Source organism: Tamandua tetradactyla, chromosome 23 (assembly GCF_023851605.1).
Source record: "Tamandua tetradactyla isolate mTamTet1 chromosome 23, mTamTet1.pri, whole genome shotgun sequence".
Taxonomy (NCBI): Eukaryota; Metazoa; Chordata; class Mammalia; order Pilosa; family Myrmecophagidae; genus Tamandua; species Tamandua tetradactyla.
In genome coordinates, this window is record NC_135349.1 from 7,036,585 (window position 1) to 7,050,886 (window position 14,302).

The window sequence follows — 14,302 nt, forward strand, 5'->3', positions numbered from 1 at the left end:
TATAAAAGCTGTTTTTTATTGTTGAAGTTACACATCTCTGCACACTGGCCTAGCCTTAAATAGTTGAAGCAAGAGGTTTCAAAAGAGGGTGAGATTTAGAAAGCCGCTTTTTAAAGTTAAAATGCTTATTACTTTGCTCACCTTTGTATGTTCAATCGTTTAGTGTGAGTTTGCCAGGGAGCAGTCACGGGTGTGAACCAGAGCAGTGGAGTTCTAGCTCACACTGGGGACCATTCCAGAGATGGGGATTCTTCAGTGTTTCTCAGCAACTAAGCTCTCTCCTTCGTGATGTTTTGCTTAAGCTGACATTAAACTAGAAAAGCCTTTAATGCCTAGATGCTTATCTAGTTGGACCCCAGGGCCAGCTAGTTACTGTAGAAATTTTCTTTGCATACCCATGTGCTGTCTGAAAATAAAGTTTTGTGCATGGCTAACCAATAGAAGGTATGTGTATGACCAAAAGGGCCTGTGATTTGTTTCTTCTCCCTCTAGACACTTAGTCCTTGTTAAAAAGGCCAGCTCCACTGTGTCCAGCAAACAGGCAGTTCCATCCCTCCTGCATGCGTTGATTTTATGCTTGTGGGTACCAGTACTGGGTGGACACAGAATGACCCGTGGTGATGGCATATGCTTGCTGGGCACTTTTGGGTTGGCTGGTTAGTAGCTTGAACTGAGAGCTCTATTTTGTGAAGTATCCCTGCTGTCTCTTCCTCTAGGTTCTCAGGCAGCTCCAACAGGGTCTGGCAAAATGTTACTCTGTTGCATTTGAGAAAAGCGGAGCAGTGTCAGATGCCAAAATCACCCCCCACACGCTCAATTTTGTCAAGAAGTTGGTGAGCACGTTTGGGGTAGGCCTGGAGAATGTGTCCAATGTCTCAACCATGTTCTCCAGTGCAGCCTCTGAGTCTCTCGCCAGGCGAGCACAGGCCACTGCTCAGGATCCTGTCTTTCAGAAGCTGAAAGGCCAGTTCACAACGGGTGAGTTTCACTTTTCTTTTTCTCTACCTCAGGAAGGTTCTTCTCAGTGTTTTTCCTCAGTCTTTAATATCAAGCCACTTACATTCGTTTGTGGTCATTGTTGTTATTATTGTACTGGACAGTGGTTATATTCTGTTTAAAATATAGACTTCAAAACACAAACGGAAACCACGACTACCCCAGATATCCTCAAGAGACTATAGGTCTGTCACTCCAGCAAAGGACCTCAGGGTATTGGAGCCCATTAGGGGTTAGAAATAGATGGATCTCAGTACCCCCCCACACACACACACAACTTTCCTTCCCTAATCTTTTCACCTATTTGTTTTTGTGGGAAACAAAACAGGGTGTGGTGGTGGGACTCAGAAGTGCAGGACTCAGGATGACGAGTGAAGTATAAATGCGTAGTGGGTTCTGATGGCAGAGTAAAAGGTGATTGTATTTTTGGTACTTCCTGGGGCCATAGTTGCTTGGATTTGGCTCAGTCCCTCACTGTGAGTCTCAGACAAGTCTCTTCACCTGCCAGGGGTTCCCAACCCCTAGCACACACCTGGGTGTCAACACCCACTGCTGTGCCCATGAAAGGCGAGGTTACATCCGGGACGGCCGGTGCACGGTCGGCCCTCCCATTGACCTGCCAGACTCCCCCCCAGGCTCCCCGACACGTCACCCTCAAGAGTAGTTCTGTAGGGTTTTTTTTGTTTTTGTTTTTTTTTACATGGACAGACATGGGGAATCAGACCCAAGTCTCCAGCATGGCAGGCGAGAATTCTGCGACTGAACCACCGTGGCCTGCCCTCCATAGGTTTTTATTCTCTTGAGTGTCAGCAGGAGTCACAGTCATGTGAAAACAAGATTTATCTGCCAAATTTTCCAGAGCTGAAAGAGACATTTCAACTTAATTACTGCTTATGTGACTGTCTCTAATACATTTTTTCTTCACCTTAAAATAAATTGCTCACAAGTTTTAGACATTTAAGGTACCTTTTCATGACTCGCTATATCTTAGAGAACAATTAAAAACATGATTTTATATAGAACAGACTGAATATTAGAGTTTTTCCATTGTGGAGTTCCTCTGACAGGAGGTCAATTATTCGTTTCTAAAAAAGGAAGAGTCTAAGAGGAAAATGTTATGGAAACCATCATATTTTACTTGTAAGAGGTGATATCCAGTTTATCTTTATCTCAAAAAGTCCAGATAATTAAATTAAGTGTAGTCTGAAATAGAGAATTAGAAGTAGGGTGGGTCATCTGGATTTTGATCTCAAAAAAAAAAAATCATGAAACTGAAATTAATTGAAGGCCGCTAATAAGGCTTCTGACCAACCTCGACTGTAGGCAATTTCATACATTTAAATCAAGAACCCTTCAGTTACCTTGGTTCCTTTCCACCATGTTCCCGGGAAAGGCCTATCTGACCGTGCTCTCATCTACAGAGGGAGTGAGGGGCCCTTCTATTCCAGAGTGCCATGGGGCGTTCCAGAGTGCCGTGTGCATGGGGGCTCCCAGCCAGCTGTTGATAGAGAGGGGAAGAGACCTCAGCAACAGTACATTGCATTTGTCTCAGAGAAAGCCTTACTTTCTCATAGGACCTTGGGCACAGATGTTGACAGCTGCTTTATTATGGCCCAAAACTGGGATCTCCCCAAGTGTCTGTCAGGGGGGTGAATGGTTAAATAAAGCATGAGACATCCACACTCAGCAGTGAAAAGGAATTAACTGTTGATGCACAGGACTTGGATGGATGAACAGGGAAATTGTGCTGAAGGAAAAAAGCCAATCAAAAGGATCCATACTGCTTAAATCTGTTTATGAAATATTTGTGATGTAACATAATTCTCGAGAGGGAGAACGGTAAGTGGTTGTTAAGAGTTAGGGATGGGCATGACTGTGAAGGGGTGACACGGGGGTCTTGTGGTGATTAGACAGCTGAGCGCTTGATTGTGGTGGGGGTTCATAAAACTGCATGTGTGACAAAACTTTCACAGACGCACGTATGCAAGTGCATGTAGAAGCGGCCAAGTCTGAGCGCTCTGGGTTGTGCCAGTGTTGGTGTCTTGGTAGGGAAGTCAGCATGGGGAGGGGAGCTGAAGACAGGTGCATAGGACTTCCCCACGCATTTCTGTGAAGCCTCCTGGGAATCTGTTATTATTTCAAAATAAAAGTCAAAATGGTTTATTGTCATCAGGTCTGGATCCCTCCTTGGGATGGATTTGAGGAGTGGCACCATTGGCGAGGTGTGCCTTCGTCTCGGCACAGATGGATGCTGGCTGCTTCTCTTTGGAGAGTGGCTGCACTTGTCAGCTTGACCCATGCAGGTGCCTCGTAATGTGAAACCCTGGTACTAGGCACTCTGGGGGGCAGAGATGCACCATAAAACACTGGAGAAAACATGTTGACTTTCGTGAAGCTGATTTCATCTCTGTTCAGTTACCTCTGCACATGGAGAGTAATGATTAGACCCCAAGTCCTGGGCCAGTGTTATTCTGAAGGCCCCATGTATGTACCTCGTTTAATCCCTAGGGGGTAGGTGCTGTCTTTCCTGTTACTTTCCATAGATGGAAAAGATGAGGCTCTGGGAGGCTCTGTAATGTGCTTCCAGCATGTGGCTGGTGAGGGGGCTAGCTGCGGGTTCAAGCTACTGCGGGTTCCCAAAGCACTGCCCCACACAGGGAGCATTAGCTCCCCATGGCTCAGATTCTGGTGTTGGCAGCTACGAGGCGGCCTTAGAACTCTTTTCCCTTCTCATGAATTGCAGCCCACAGGACTTTAGGTATCCGGGTCTTCTATTACTGCCGGGCACCGGCTTTCCCCAGCCCTGACACCCTGCTCATCAAGGATAAGCACCAGATGGTATAGTTCAGGGGCTATTGTAGGATGAACATGGTGGTATGTGCTTGGTTGTTGGCCAAGCTCACGTAGTTGGCCTTGCACAGGTTAAATGATCATGTGAAGTGGTGCCCTACAACACTTGGTGTGGGGGGTAGCAGGGACAAGTTTCGCACTGGAATAGCGCACACCCCTCCGTGCACTGCCTGTGAGGCCCCCACTCCCCACGGAGCAGGCTGCCACCAGTTTCTGGGTCCAAGTGTTGATGCCTCCATTGCTTTCCGTATACTTGGAACAATTCTCATTGCAGCTCTCGGGAGAAGGGGGTCTGTGGGTGAGCAAGGCAAATCTCTGTCCCATCTGCAGAAGACTCCACCCCAGCTGGGCTCCCAGAGGGCTGCAAGGAGAGGGGAGATGGGATTTTAGCCAGGGCAGCTCTCCCAGGGCCACATATATCTGAAGCAAACTGGGCAAATGAGGATACAGAAGAATGTTTCAGATCTACTTGGATGAGCTCTAGAGACACACCTTGGTTCTGTGAAGGCCTGAGTAAGAAGCGTCTGCCACGTGGCTCCGAGCCTGCTTAGCGTTAGGACGGTGGGGTCTGTGGCAGTGCTCTTTGGGGTTCCCAGGGGTCTGGCTTCATGGCAGAAGTGGTTTTCCGGTTAACAGAAGGGAACCTTCCACTTTGGTGCTGATATGAGAGGAAATTAAGGGTTTTTTTTTTTTTAAGGACTTTTAAATGTAATCGGCCTTTTAATATTAAGTCCCAATAAAATCTGAGATAAATTAATTAGAACTTTTAAAATTGCTTAAATGAAATGTATTTTTGTCATTTTGGCTTCTTCGTTAATTCCTTTTGATTCACTCATTTGTGATTTAGTACTCTCCTGGATATATTTTTTTTCCTCTTTCCTAGCTTCAAATTGATGACTCTTGGCTTTGGATACAAAAGCCTTTGTTTCTGGGTGTGGTGCTTGCGTCCAGATGGGGTGCTGTGGGGGCTGTGGCTTAAGTCCTCAGGACTGCCCGCGAGGGCGCCAGGAGCACTGGCATTTCCTGCGCTGAGGTGGCTGAGGTGGCTGAGTCGGAGCCTCCCCGGGGCCTGCGTGTCCTGCTCACCCTTGTCCTTCCATGGCAGGGGCTGCTGCAGCTGGGGATGAGGTTCCGCTTTGGGGGCTTCTTCTCTCTGCCTCCTCTCAAGTTTGAGGTGTGCACCTCCAGTTTGGGCAAACATCACGAGAAGGTCCTGGACTATGGCTTCAGCTCTTTCAGGCCTTAACTTATACTTTAAAGAGTAAGAGGGACATCAGATGTTCTGTTCCAGACGATATATATGGAATATGCCTGTTATATAGCTGGTAGGTGCTTGAGCAAGGATTTTTTTTGCCGATTAGAAATAGCCCAGATGATTTTTAAAGTTTTTAACCATGTTTTGTTTTGAAGATTTTGACTTCAGTGTTCCGGGTTCCATGAAGCTCCATAATTTAATTTCTAAATTGAAAAAATGGATCAAAATCTTGGAGGCTAAAACCAAACAACTTCCAAAATTCTTCCTCATCGAAGAAAAGTGTCGTTTTTTGAGCAATTTCTCAGCACAAACAGCTGAAGTAGAAATTCCTGGGGAATTTCTGATGCCAAAGCCAACACATTATTATATCAAGATCGCCCGGTAAGTGAGCCTGGCCTGGCAGAGGGATAATTAGCTTACCTCACCCTGCAAAAACAGCCTGGGCATGGCTCCCAGGGCAGCTGAGGCCTTGAGTTCAGATTTGACTTTTCTTCCCCTCCCTGATTCTCTCCTTTCTCTCTAAACAGGAACAATAGAAGATTGGACTAGGCTTGAAGTAATTAAGTACTACAAATATCTCATTTAATTCATAGGATAAATGGCTTGACTGAATGAACTTTGTGTTTGCTTTCAAAATAACCTTTTCTGAATCCCCACACACCTGGATGAAATGTAGTTTTCCCATCTCTTTAAGTGCCATATTCAAAACAGAATCAGAACACACTATCATTTGCTGGTGCTTGTTACATCTCATTTTAAGTGTAGAAGTGCTTTGATGAGGCTTCCCTTCAACAAACATGCTTCCTTTTTCTTTCTGCAGTAAACACAGATTTCTTCTTTCTCATACCTCCTGTATTTATTTTCCCTTTTCTCCACACCTGCTCAGACCTTGCCAGCCCTTCCCCATTGGCCCACATCGAGCAGGGACAGCACAGCTGTGCTGATCCCCAGGGCTGGCTCCTTGGGACTGGGTGTCTGCCCCCTCACTGCCTTGGTGCCAGAAAGGACCACCCTGCTCCTGATACCCCAACCCTGGAACTTCTTGCTTCCGGCTGCTGGTATCCTCTGAGACAAATTAGTAGCCCATCTTTAGCTACTAAAATTGGACCTGGTGACATATTTTCTTAAAACCTTAGTTTGTGTGTCTGTGCTGCATTGTCCACTTGTCTTGGTAGGTTTATGCCCAGGGTGGAAATTGTGCAGAAGCACAACACCGCGGCCAGGAGACTGTACATCCGTGGGCATAATGGCAAGATTTACCCATACCTAGTCATGAATGATGCCTGCCTCACGGAGTCTCGGAGGGAGGAGCGTGTATTGCAGCTGCTTCGCCTGTTGAACCCCTGTCTGGAGAAGAGAAAGGAAACCACGAAGAGGCACTTATTCTTTACAGGTACAGGAGCCACACCTCAGGGGACATGTGAGCAGCTCACTAGGTTTCTACAGTTCACATTTGCCTCTGGGGTTTTCCATGTGTGTATCTGTCTCAGCAACTGAGATGGTTCTAAACTGCACCAGGCCAAGCATGGCCTTGGAGTGCATAGGCGCCCCAGACGGAGTCGCTGCTCCTAAAAGAAGCCACTTCCTGGCCGTTGGTGTCCTCCCTGGACGACGGGGCTTGGTGTGTGTGTGTGTTGGGAGAAGGGGTCACAGGCCTGTGTACATTATGTCACCAGGCACCTTCCTACTTGGGCAGGCCCTGGGTGATGCTGAGGGCTTGCCGTCACACACTTGAGTTTCTAAATAAATTCTCTATGAATTTATCCTCCTGAACCACTTGTTGCTATATGTAGGCATTGCCTGAGTTTGTTTCCTGGAGTAAAACACAAGACTTTGGAACATTCAGAAAGCCCAGGGAAGGCCATGGAAATCTTGCTCAGGTGGTAATCAGTGGCTTCACCTGCTGAGTGAAGTCTTCCCGTAACTGCATCCTCATGAGTAATTTGGGAATGACCAGTTTCTGTCCGTAACAAGGACAGTAAAACACCTATAATCCTACCCAGAGAAGAAAACCATTTTCAAGCTATTTAGCATAGAATCTTTGAGTTTAGGAGACTAATTGCCATGTATATTACCTGGTCCTATACAGAACTTTCTTCTGACAGATAAAGTATCATCCAGCCCATTTTGACCTAAAAATGTCTGCCCCTTAAGTTCAGTATCTTCCTGAAAACAAGTAGATGCGAAAAACAAATCTAAAGAAAGCTTGAAATGCACCCTAGAAGGCCGCAGGCACTTTAATGTATATAAACATGGTTTGTAGTGTTGGTCCCAGTTGTGGGATGAAGCATAGAGATTGATCTGTGCCTTCTCCAAAGAAATCAACTCTTGGTTAGCACTAAGTTATAGACCAAATTTATGCCCTGGAGTCATTTCATATGGGTTGGAGCATGGTGGCAAGCCAACCGCTGTGGTTTAACTGATACTACATGGAACTATCTATGTGAAGTTGGAAGTGTCCCTGTGACCTAGAGACAGGTTCAGGCAGAAGTGAGTCCACAGCTGCTGCCGTCCTGCTCTGTCCAGCAGGCGGAGCCAGCAGGACTCCACGCTGGCCTGGCTGGTTTTGCTACCACCTTCATGAAATCTCTGAGCTCCCTCCTACTTCATTTCAATAAAATATCTTAATCATATTAACATAATCATATCTTAATAAAGTATTCTCATTTAATCCACAAACAACCCTGTGAGCTAAGTATTATTATTATCCCTGTTTATGGATGAAGAATGAATTTAATTTAAAGATGAAGAAGCTGATGTTCACACCGTTCAATAACTTGCCCAAGTCCTGTCTCTGCTCGAAGGCTGGCGGATACACCCGCGGGCCGGCTGGCTCAGAGCCACACTCCCAGCCGTGCAGGACGATGTGTGGGCAGATGACTGTCATGGGAGGGAAGCTCTCAATAAACTAAACCGCACAGGCAAGAATGGCGGTTGGGAAAGTAAATGTTGATCACGAATATATCAATTCAAATTTACAAGTTAACTGGGTGGAATTGTCAGATTCATTCTGGTTCCTGTTCTCGCTCGAGCCATAGAACGCAAAATGATTGGGGTGACTGTTTTCTTAATTATCCCAAAGATAGAACCTCACCATTCTAGAGGTGAGGAAGAGAAGTTAACTTTGTCACATACTGGGGATGCCTTGGAGAAAGGCCTCAGAAGAGTGAAAATTTGGTAGGGTCTCTTTATTTTTTTTTATTTTTTAAGATGGCCTTTTAATAATTTCCATTCATGTGTGTCCTAAACACACGACTATACTCTGCTCAGGGGCTGTCACCTAGTAGATCAAACATCATGTCCTCTGCTGTGGTCACAAAGGTTCTTCCTGATTTGCCCCTGGCAGGTGTTTCCACTGCTCAGCAAGTACAGTGGGCCATGTGGGAAAACCCCTTCCAGTGATTAGGTTCTAACCCGTAATCTTTTTCTCTCACTCTACCCCCCCCACCCCCACCCGGCTTCCCTTCCACCTTTCCCCTAGTTCCCCGAGTCGTGGCAGTGTCCCCACAGATGCGCCTGGTGGAAGACAACCCTTCTTCACTTTCCCTCGTGGAGATATACAAACAGCGCTGTGCCAAGAAGGGCATCGAGCACGACAACCCCATTTCCCGTTATTACGACAGACTGGCCACCGTGCAAGCACGAGGAACCCAAGCCAGCCACCAGGTACAAGTTGGGATGGGCAGAAGTCTACAATCTCTGCCCAGGGATGCCATGGGCTCCTGCTTTCTGGCCGTGGTACTTTGATGAGAAGTGTGCCTAAAACAAAATGGGTGGGCTTCTTTAAGGGGTACCTCTCTAATTTGAAATAACTTTATTAGACATGTGGGTTGGTAGAAATAGGATGGCCATTGACCTCAATCTCAAGACTTTGCTGGAGGTTTTAAGCCTTGGAGAGGGATGAATTCTCTTCAGATTCACCTCTGTTATCCCTTGCCTGCACTTAGAAAAAAGCTCATAAATTAGGATTAAGTAAAGTAAGTTAATGTGATGATATTGTGAATTACTGATTATATATGTAGATCAGAATGATCAAAAGTTAAGAATGTTTGCATTTGTTGGTGTTATACTTTTTAAAAAAAATTAATTAAAAAAAAAGTAAATTATTAATCCCCCAAAGGATAGACTAAGCCTACTTAGGGTTAAGCCTAAGAGTCACCCCCAAGAGAACCTCTTCTGTTACTCAGATGTGGCCTCTCTCTCTCAGCCGACACAGAAAGCAAACTCACTGCCCTCCCCCATCTACATGGGACATGACTCCTGGGGGTGTAGACCTTCCTGGCAACATGGGACAGAAATCCTAGAATGGGCCAAAACTCAGCACCAAGGGATTGAGGCAATCTTCTCAGCCAGGGGTGGGAGGAGCAAGATGAGACAAAGTGGGGTTTCAGTGGCTGGGGGGTTCCAGGTGGAGTCGGGGGGTTATCCTGGAGGTTGTTCTTGTGCATTGAATGAATGTCACCTTGTTGGTCGGGTTGTGCTGGAGAGGCTGGAGGAAACTGCCTGAGGGTGTGGAGCTGTGCTCTGGTGGCTGTGTTTCTTGAGGATGGTTGTGTGATGATGTGGCTGTCGCAGTGTGACTGTGTGATTGTGGGAGCCTTGTGTCTGATGTTCCTTTTGTCTGCCTTGTCGATGGACAGGTGAAGCATATGGATTAAAAATAAGTGAATAAAGGGGGGAGCAGGTGTTGGAATAAATTTAGTGGATTGGAATGCTGGTGATCGGTGGGCGGGGGAATGTGGTATGTATGAATTTTTTTCTGTCTTTTTGTTGCTTTTTCTGAATTGATGCAGATGTTCTGGGAAGTGATCATGATGATGGATATGCAATGATGTGATGATAGTGTGAATTATTGATTAGATAACAAGAACGGAATGATCATATGATAAGAATGTGTTTGTATGTGGTTATGTATCGTAAATAAAAAAATTTAAAGGGGAGGAGGGGGGAGTGTGGTGTGTGTGAATTTTTTTCGTTGTCTTTTTGTTTCTTTCTCTGAATTGAAGCAGATCTTCTGGTAGGTGATGATGACGATGACTATGCAACTATGTGATGACAGTATGAATTACTGATTATGTATGTAGAACGGAATGATCAAAAATAATGAATGTTTATGTTTCTTTGTCATATTTTTTTTAAAAAATTTTTTTAAGTAATAAAAAAATTTTTTTTTTTTAAGTAAGTTATGGCAGACTGGTCTGTCAGCCAAGCCTCATATGAGTAACACAAGACTCCTTGTCGCCTTTACTTACTGACTGTTCATGTCTATCGGGTTTGCTGCTGGGTGCGTCAGGTCATGTATAGTCTGTGTGTTGTGTGTGCTCCAAAATGCAAGAAAAAATGGCAAATCCCAAAACGTGTCTGCCCAGCTATTTCAGTAAAAATGGTACCAATCCCAGAAGGCATGGGTGGCTCTCACCTACAGCCCCTCTAACAAAAGTCCCTTTCCTTACCTGGTAGAAAGCAGGGCTGATGTGGACTCTGAATTAGAAGGTTTTGTTCAGGATTGGGTGGGGTGACAAGAGGCAGCTCTTTGGGCCTGCTCCCCAGATGCTTTCTTGTGCTTCTTCCAGAGAGAATACAGAGGTAGGACCTGTGACTGTCCCTTCATTCTCCCGGGGCACTCACTTTGGTTGGTCCTGGTCCTTCGGGTTTGTTTAGAATGATGAACCCAAGGGCTGTTTGTTGGCACCCAGCACAGCGGTGCTGAGGATGAGGCAGGGCCTGAAGTTGTCCAAGAAAAGTGTCCTCCCACTTCTGTTTTCACATTGCCACTGTGATGGAGAAGCCATAAAATATTGCCAACATGGCTGCCGTGGCGCATGCAAGGCAACACAAAACGGCCTAGCCCGCAACCGGCTTTCTTCCCGGAACTGGCGGTGGTTTGCGCCAAAAGCGATAACCTTAAATCTACCCTCCACCCTAGCAACAACGGTGACCAGTCTCAGCCCAACACATACATCTGCCCTCCGCCCTAGCAACAACGGCCACCAATCCCCATCCAACACGTGTCCCTGCATGCTTCCAGCCTATATAAGCCTGTGCACTTCCTCAATAAAGCGGACGCCTTCCACTTACCCCTGAGGGTTGTCTCCTGAGTCATGTGCTGTGTCACTGACTCAGTATGGCCGCTTACCCCCAGCCATCAGCTAACCAACACCTCTGTGACAGAGCTAGGACCTCCTTGAAATTGTTGCCAGTGCTTCATTGTGGCATGGTCACTGCCTGGTCATTTTGTGGACCACAAGCTGTTTTGAGATGTTTGTGGGAAAGGAGTGGATTATAATCTTAAGGCGACCATTACCTTTTACAAGGTATAAGCTGGTGACTCTGTCCTCAAACAGGGTATCTGAATCCCCCAAGGGTGTTTTATAAACAGTATGAGTAACTTATGGAACTGATGTTTGTTCCAGCTTGGGAACAGTGCTAGGGTCTTCCAGGGCCAGCTAGAAATTCTGCAACAGTAAAAGCTGACCCCACTTCATGGCTTCATCTTAGTCGTCTTAAGTCCATCTTGTTCTTAAGTCTGTTCCTTCACCCTTCAGATTTTTTAAGCCTTCATTGAGAATGCAATTCACATACCATAAATTCACCTCATTGTTTTTAGTATATTCACAGAGTTGTACAACCATAACCACTAGATTCTAGAACATTTTTATTACTTCAGAAAGAAACATCATGTATCCATTAGCGCTCACTCCCGTTTTTCCATCTCCCTGATCCCTGGCAACCACAGACCCTCTGTCTGTGTGAACATTTCATATAAATGGAATCAAATAATGTGTGGTCCTTTGTGTTTGGCTTCTTTCATTTAGCATAAGGCTTTCAAGGTTTATCCATGTTGTAATATGTATCATTAGTTCCTTTTCCTGAATAATATTCCTTTATATGCATATACCACATTTTGTTTGTCCATCAATTGGTAGATGTTTGGTTGTTTCCTTTTTGGCTATTGCAAATAATATTGGCCTAAACATTCGTATATGAGTTTTTGTGTAGTGATATGTTTTTACTTCTCTTGGGTAAATACTTAATAGTAGAATTGCTGTGTCACATGTTAACTCTTACCTTTCACTTTTTAAGGAACTGCCAGACTATTTTCCAAAGTGTCTGCACAGTTGCACATTCCCAGTTTCTCCACATCCTTGCCAGCACTTACCTGACATGTTTTATTCTATGAGGTGGTCACGCATTATGGTTTTGATTAGCATTTCCCTGATGACTCATGATGTGGAGCATCTTTTCATGTGCCTTTTAACTGTTTATGTATCTTTTTTTGAGAAATGTCTATTCAAGTCCTTTGCCTGTTTTTTAATTGGGTATTTTTTCCTTTTGTTGTTCTGTAATAGTTTTTCATATGTCCCAGATATAATCTCTTATCAAACACGTGATTTGCAAATATAAGTGACCATTATGTGGGTTGCCTTTTCACTTTATTGATGGTGTCCTTTAGTTAGTACAAAATATTTAAATTTTGAAGGCCAACTTACTTTTTTCTTTTGTTGCTTGTGCTTTTGGTGTTGTATCTAGAAATCATTGCCTAACCCAAGATCATGAAGATTTACTCCTATGTTTTCTGCTAAAAATTTTATCTTATCTCTTACATTTAGGTCTATGATCCATTTTGAGTTAATGTTTGTGTTTGGTGTAAGATAGGCATTCAGCTTTAATATTTTGCATGTGGACACCCAGTTATCACCTGTTCTAGTTTGCTAACTGCCGGAATGCAACACATCAGAGACGATTGATTGGCTTTTAATAAAAGGGGATTTATTTCATTAATTCTTCAGAGGAAAGGCAGCTGATGTTCATCTGAGGTTCTTTCTTACGTGGGAAGTCACAGGATGGTCTCTGCTGGCCTTCTCTCCCGGCCTCTGGGTTCCAACAACTTTCCCTGGGGTGTTTTCTTTCTGCATCTCCAAAGGCCTGGGCTGAGCTGTGAGTGCTGAGATGAGGTATGCTGAGCTGCTTGGGCTGTGCTACGTTGACCTCCATTTAAGCACCAGCAATTAAGTCAAACCTCATTCATTACAGCAGGCATGCCTCCTAGCCAACTGCAGATGTAATCAACAACAGATTAGGTTCACATGCCATTGGCTCATGGCCACAGCAACAGAACTAGGTGCTTTCACCTGGCCAAGTTGACAACTGAATCAAACTACCACATCACAGCACCATTTGTTGAAAAGACTATTTTCTGCACATTGTTGCGTCACCCATGTCAAAAATCAGTTGAGTTACCACATATTGGCCCTGAGATCTAGTTTAAAAATCAGTTGACTACAAATGTAATAGCTAGTCATGGACTCTCAATTCTGCTTTATTCCATTAATCTGTACGTCTCTCCCTATGCCAAGACCACACCATTTTGATTACCATAGCAACTGTTTTGAAATCAGGAAGTATGAGTCCCTCAACATTATTCTGTGTTTTCAAGTCTGTTTTGGCTCTTCTGGTTCCCTTGAATCTTAAGATCAGCTTGTATATTTGTGCAAAAACAGGCAGCTGGGATTTTGATAGGAATTGCTTGAGTCTGTTTATCAGTTTGGGGAGTACTGCCAATCTTCACAACATTAGATTTTCCGGTCCATGAATATAGTATGTCTTTCCATTTATTAGGATTTTCTTTCATATCTTTCAACAGTTTTTGGTAGTTTTCACTGTACTGGTTTTGAACGTCTTAGTCACTTATTCCTAAGTATTTTAATCTTTCTGATGCTGTTGTAAGTGGAATTGTTTTCTTAATTTCATTTTTGGATTGTTCGCTGTGTGTGTACTGAAATACAGTTGATTTTGGGGTATTCATCTTCTGTGCTGCAACCTTGCTGGAACTTATCTATTAGCTTTCTTTAATTTTGTTTTTTATCTTGACGAGAATTCTTTAGGGTTCTCTGCACGTAAGATCATGTCACCTACAAATAGAGATTGTTTTACATACTCTTTTCCTACTTGGAGGCCTCTGATTTCTTTTTGTTCATTTAACCAGACTAGGATCCCAGGTACAGCACTGAATTGAGGCAGCGAGAGTAACGTACTTGATGTAGTCCCAAACTCAGGAGGAGGCTTGTACCCTGTCACTGTTAGTTATGATATTAGCTCTGGGTTTTTCCCTAGATACCTTGGCTCAAGTTGAGCAAAGTCCTTCTATTCTAGTTGTATGAGTGTTTTTATCACAAGAGAGTCCTAGACTTTGTCATATGC

At 44.5% G+C, this 14,302-nt stretch overlaps 1 protein-coding gene across 8 annotated transcripts in view; it reads left to right on the forward strand.

Moving 5' to 3' along the window:
- Nucleotides 1-14,302, forward strand: part of TRRAP (transformation/transcription domain associated protein) — a 144,885-nt gene that overhangs the window by 123,967 nt on the left and 6,616 nt on the right. For all 8 annotated transcript variants that reach the window (XM_077140608.1, XM_077140607.1, XM_077140613.1 and 5 more), the window contains 4 exons: nucleotides 717-978; nucleotides 5,257-5,482; nucleotides 6,277-6,494; nucleotides 8,583-8,767. In XM_077140608.1, the coding sequence (XP_076996723.1) occupies nucleotides 717-978; nucleotides 5,257-5,482; nucleotides 6,277-6,494; nucleotides 8,583-8,767 (891 nt within the window). The remainder of the gene's footprint in view (nucleotides 1-716; nucleotides 979-5,256; nucleotides 5,483-6,276; nucleotides 6,495-8,582; nucleotides 8,768-14,302) is intronic.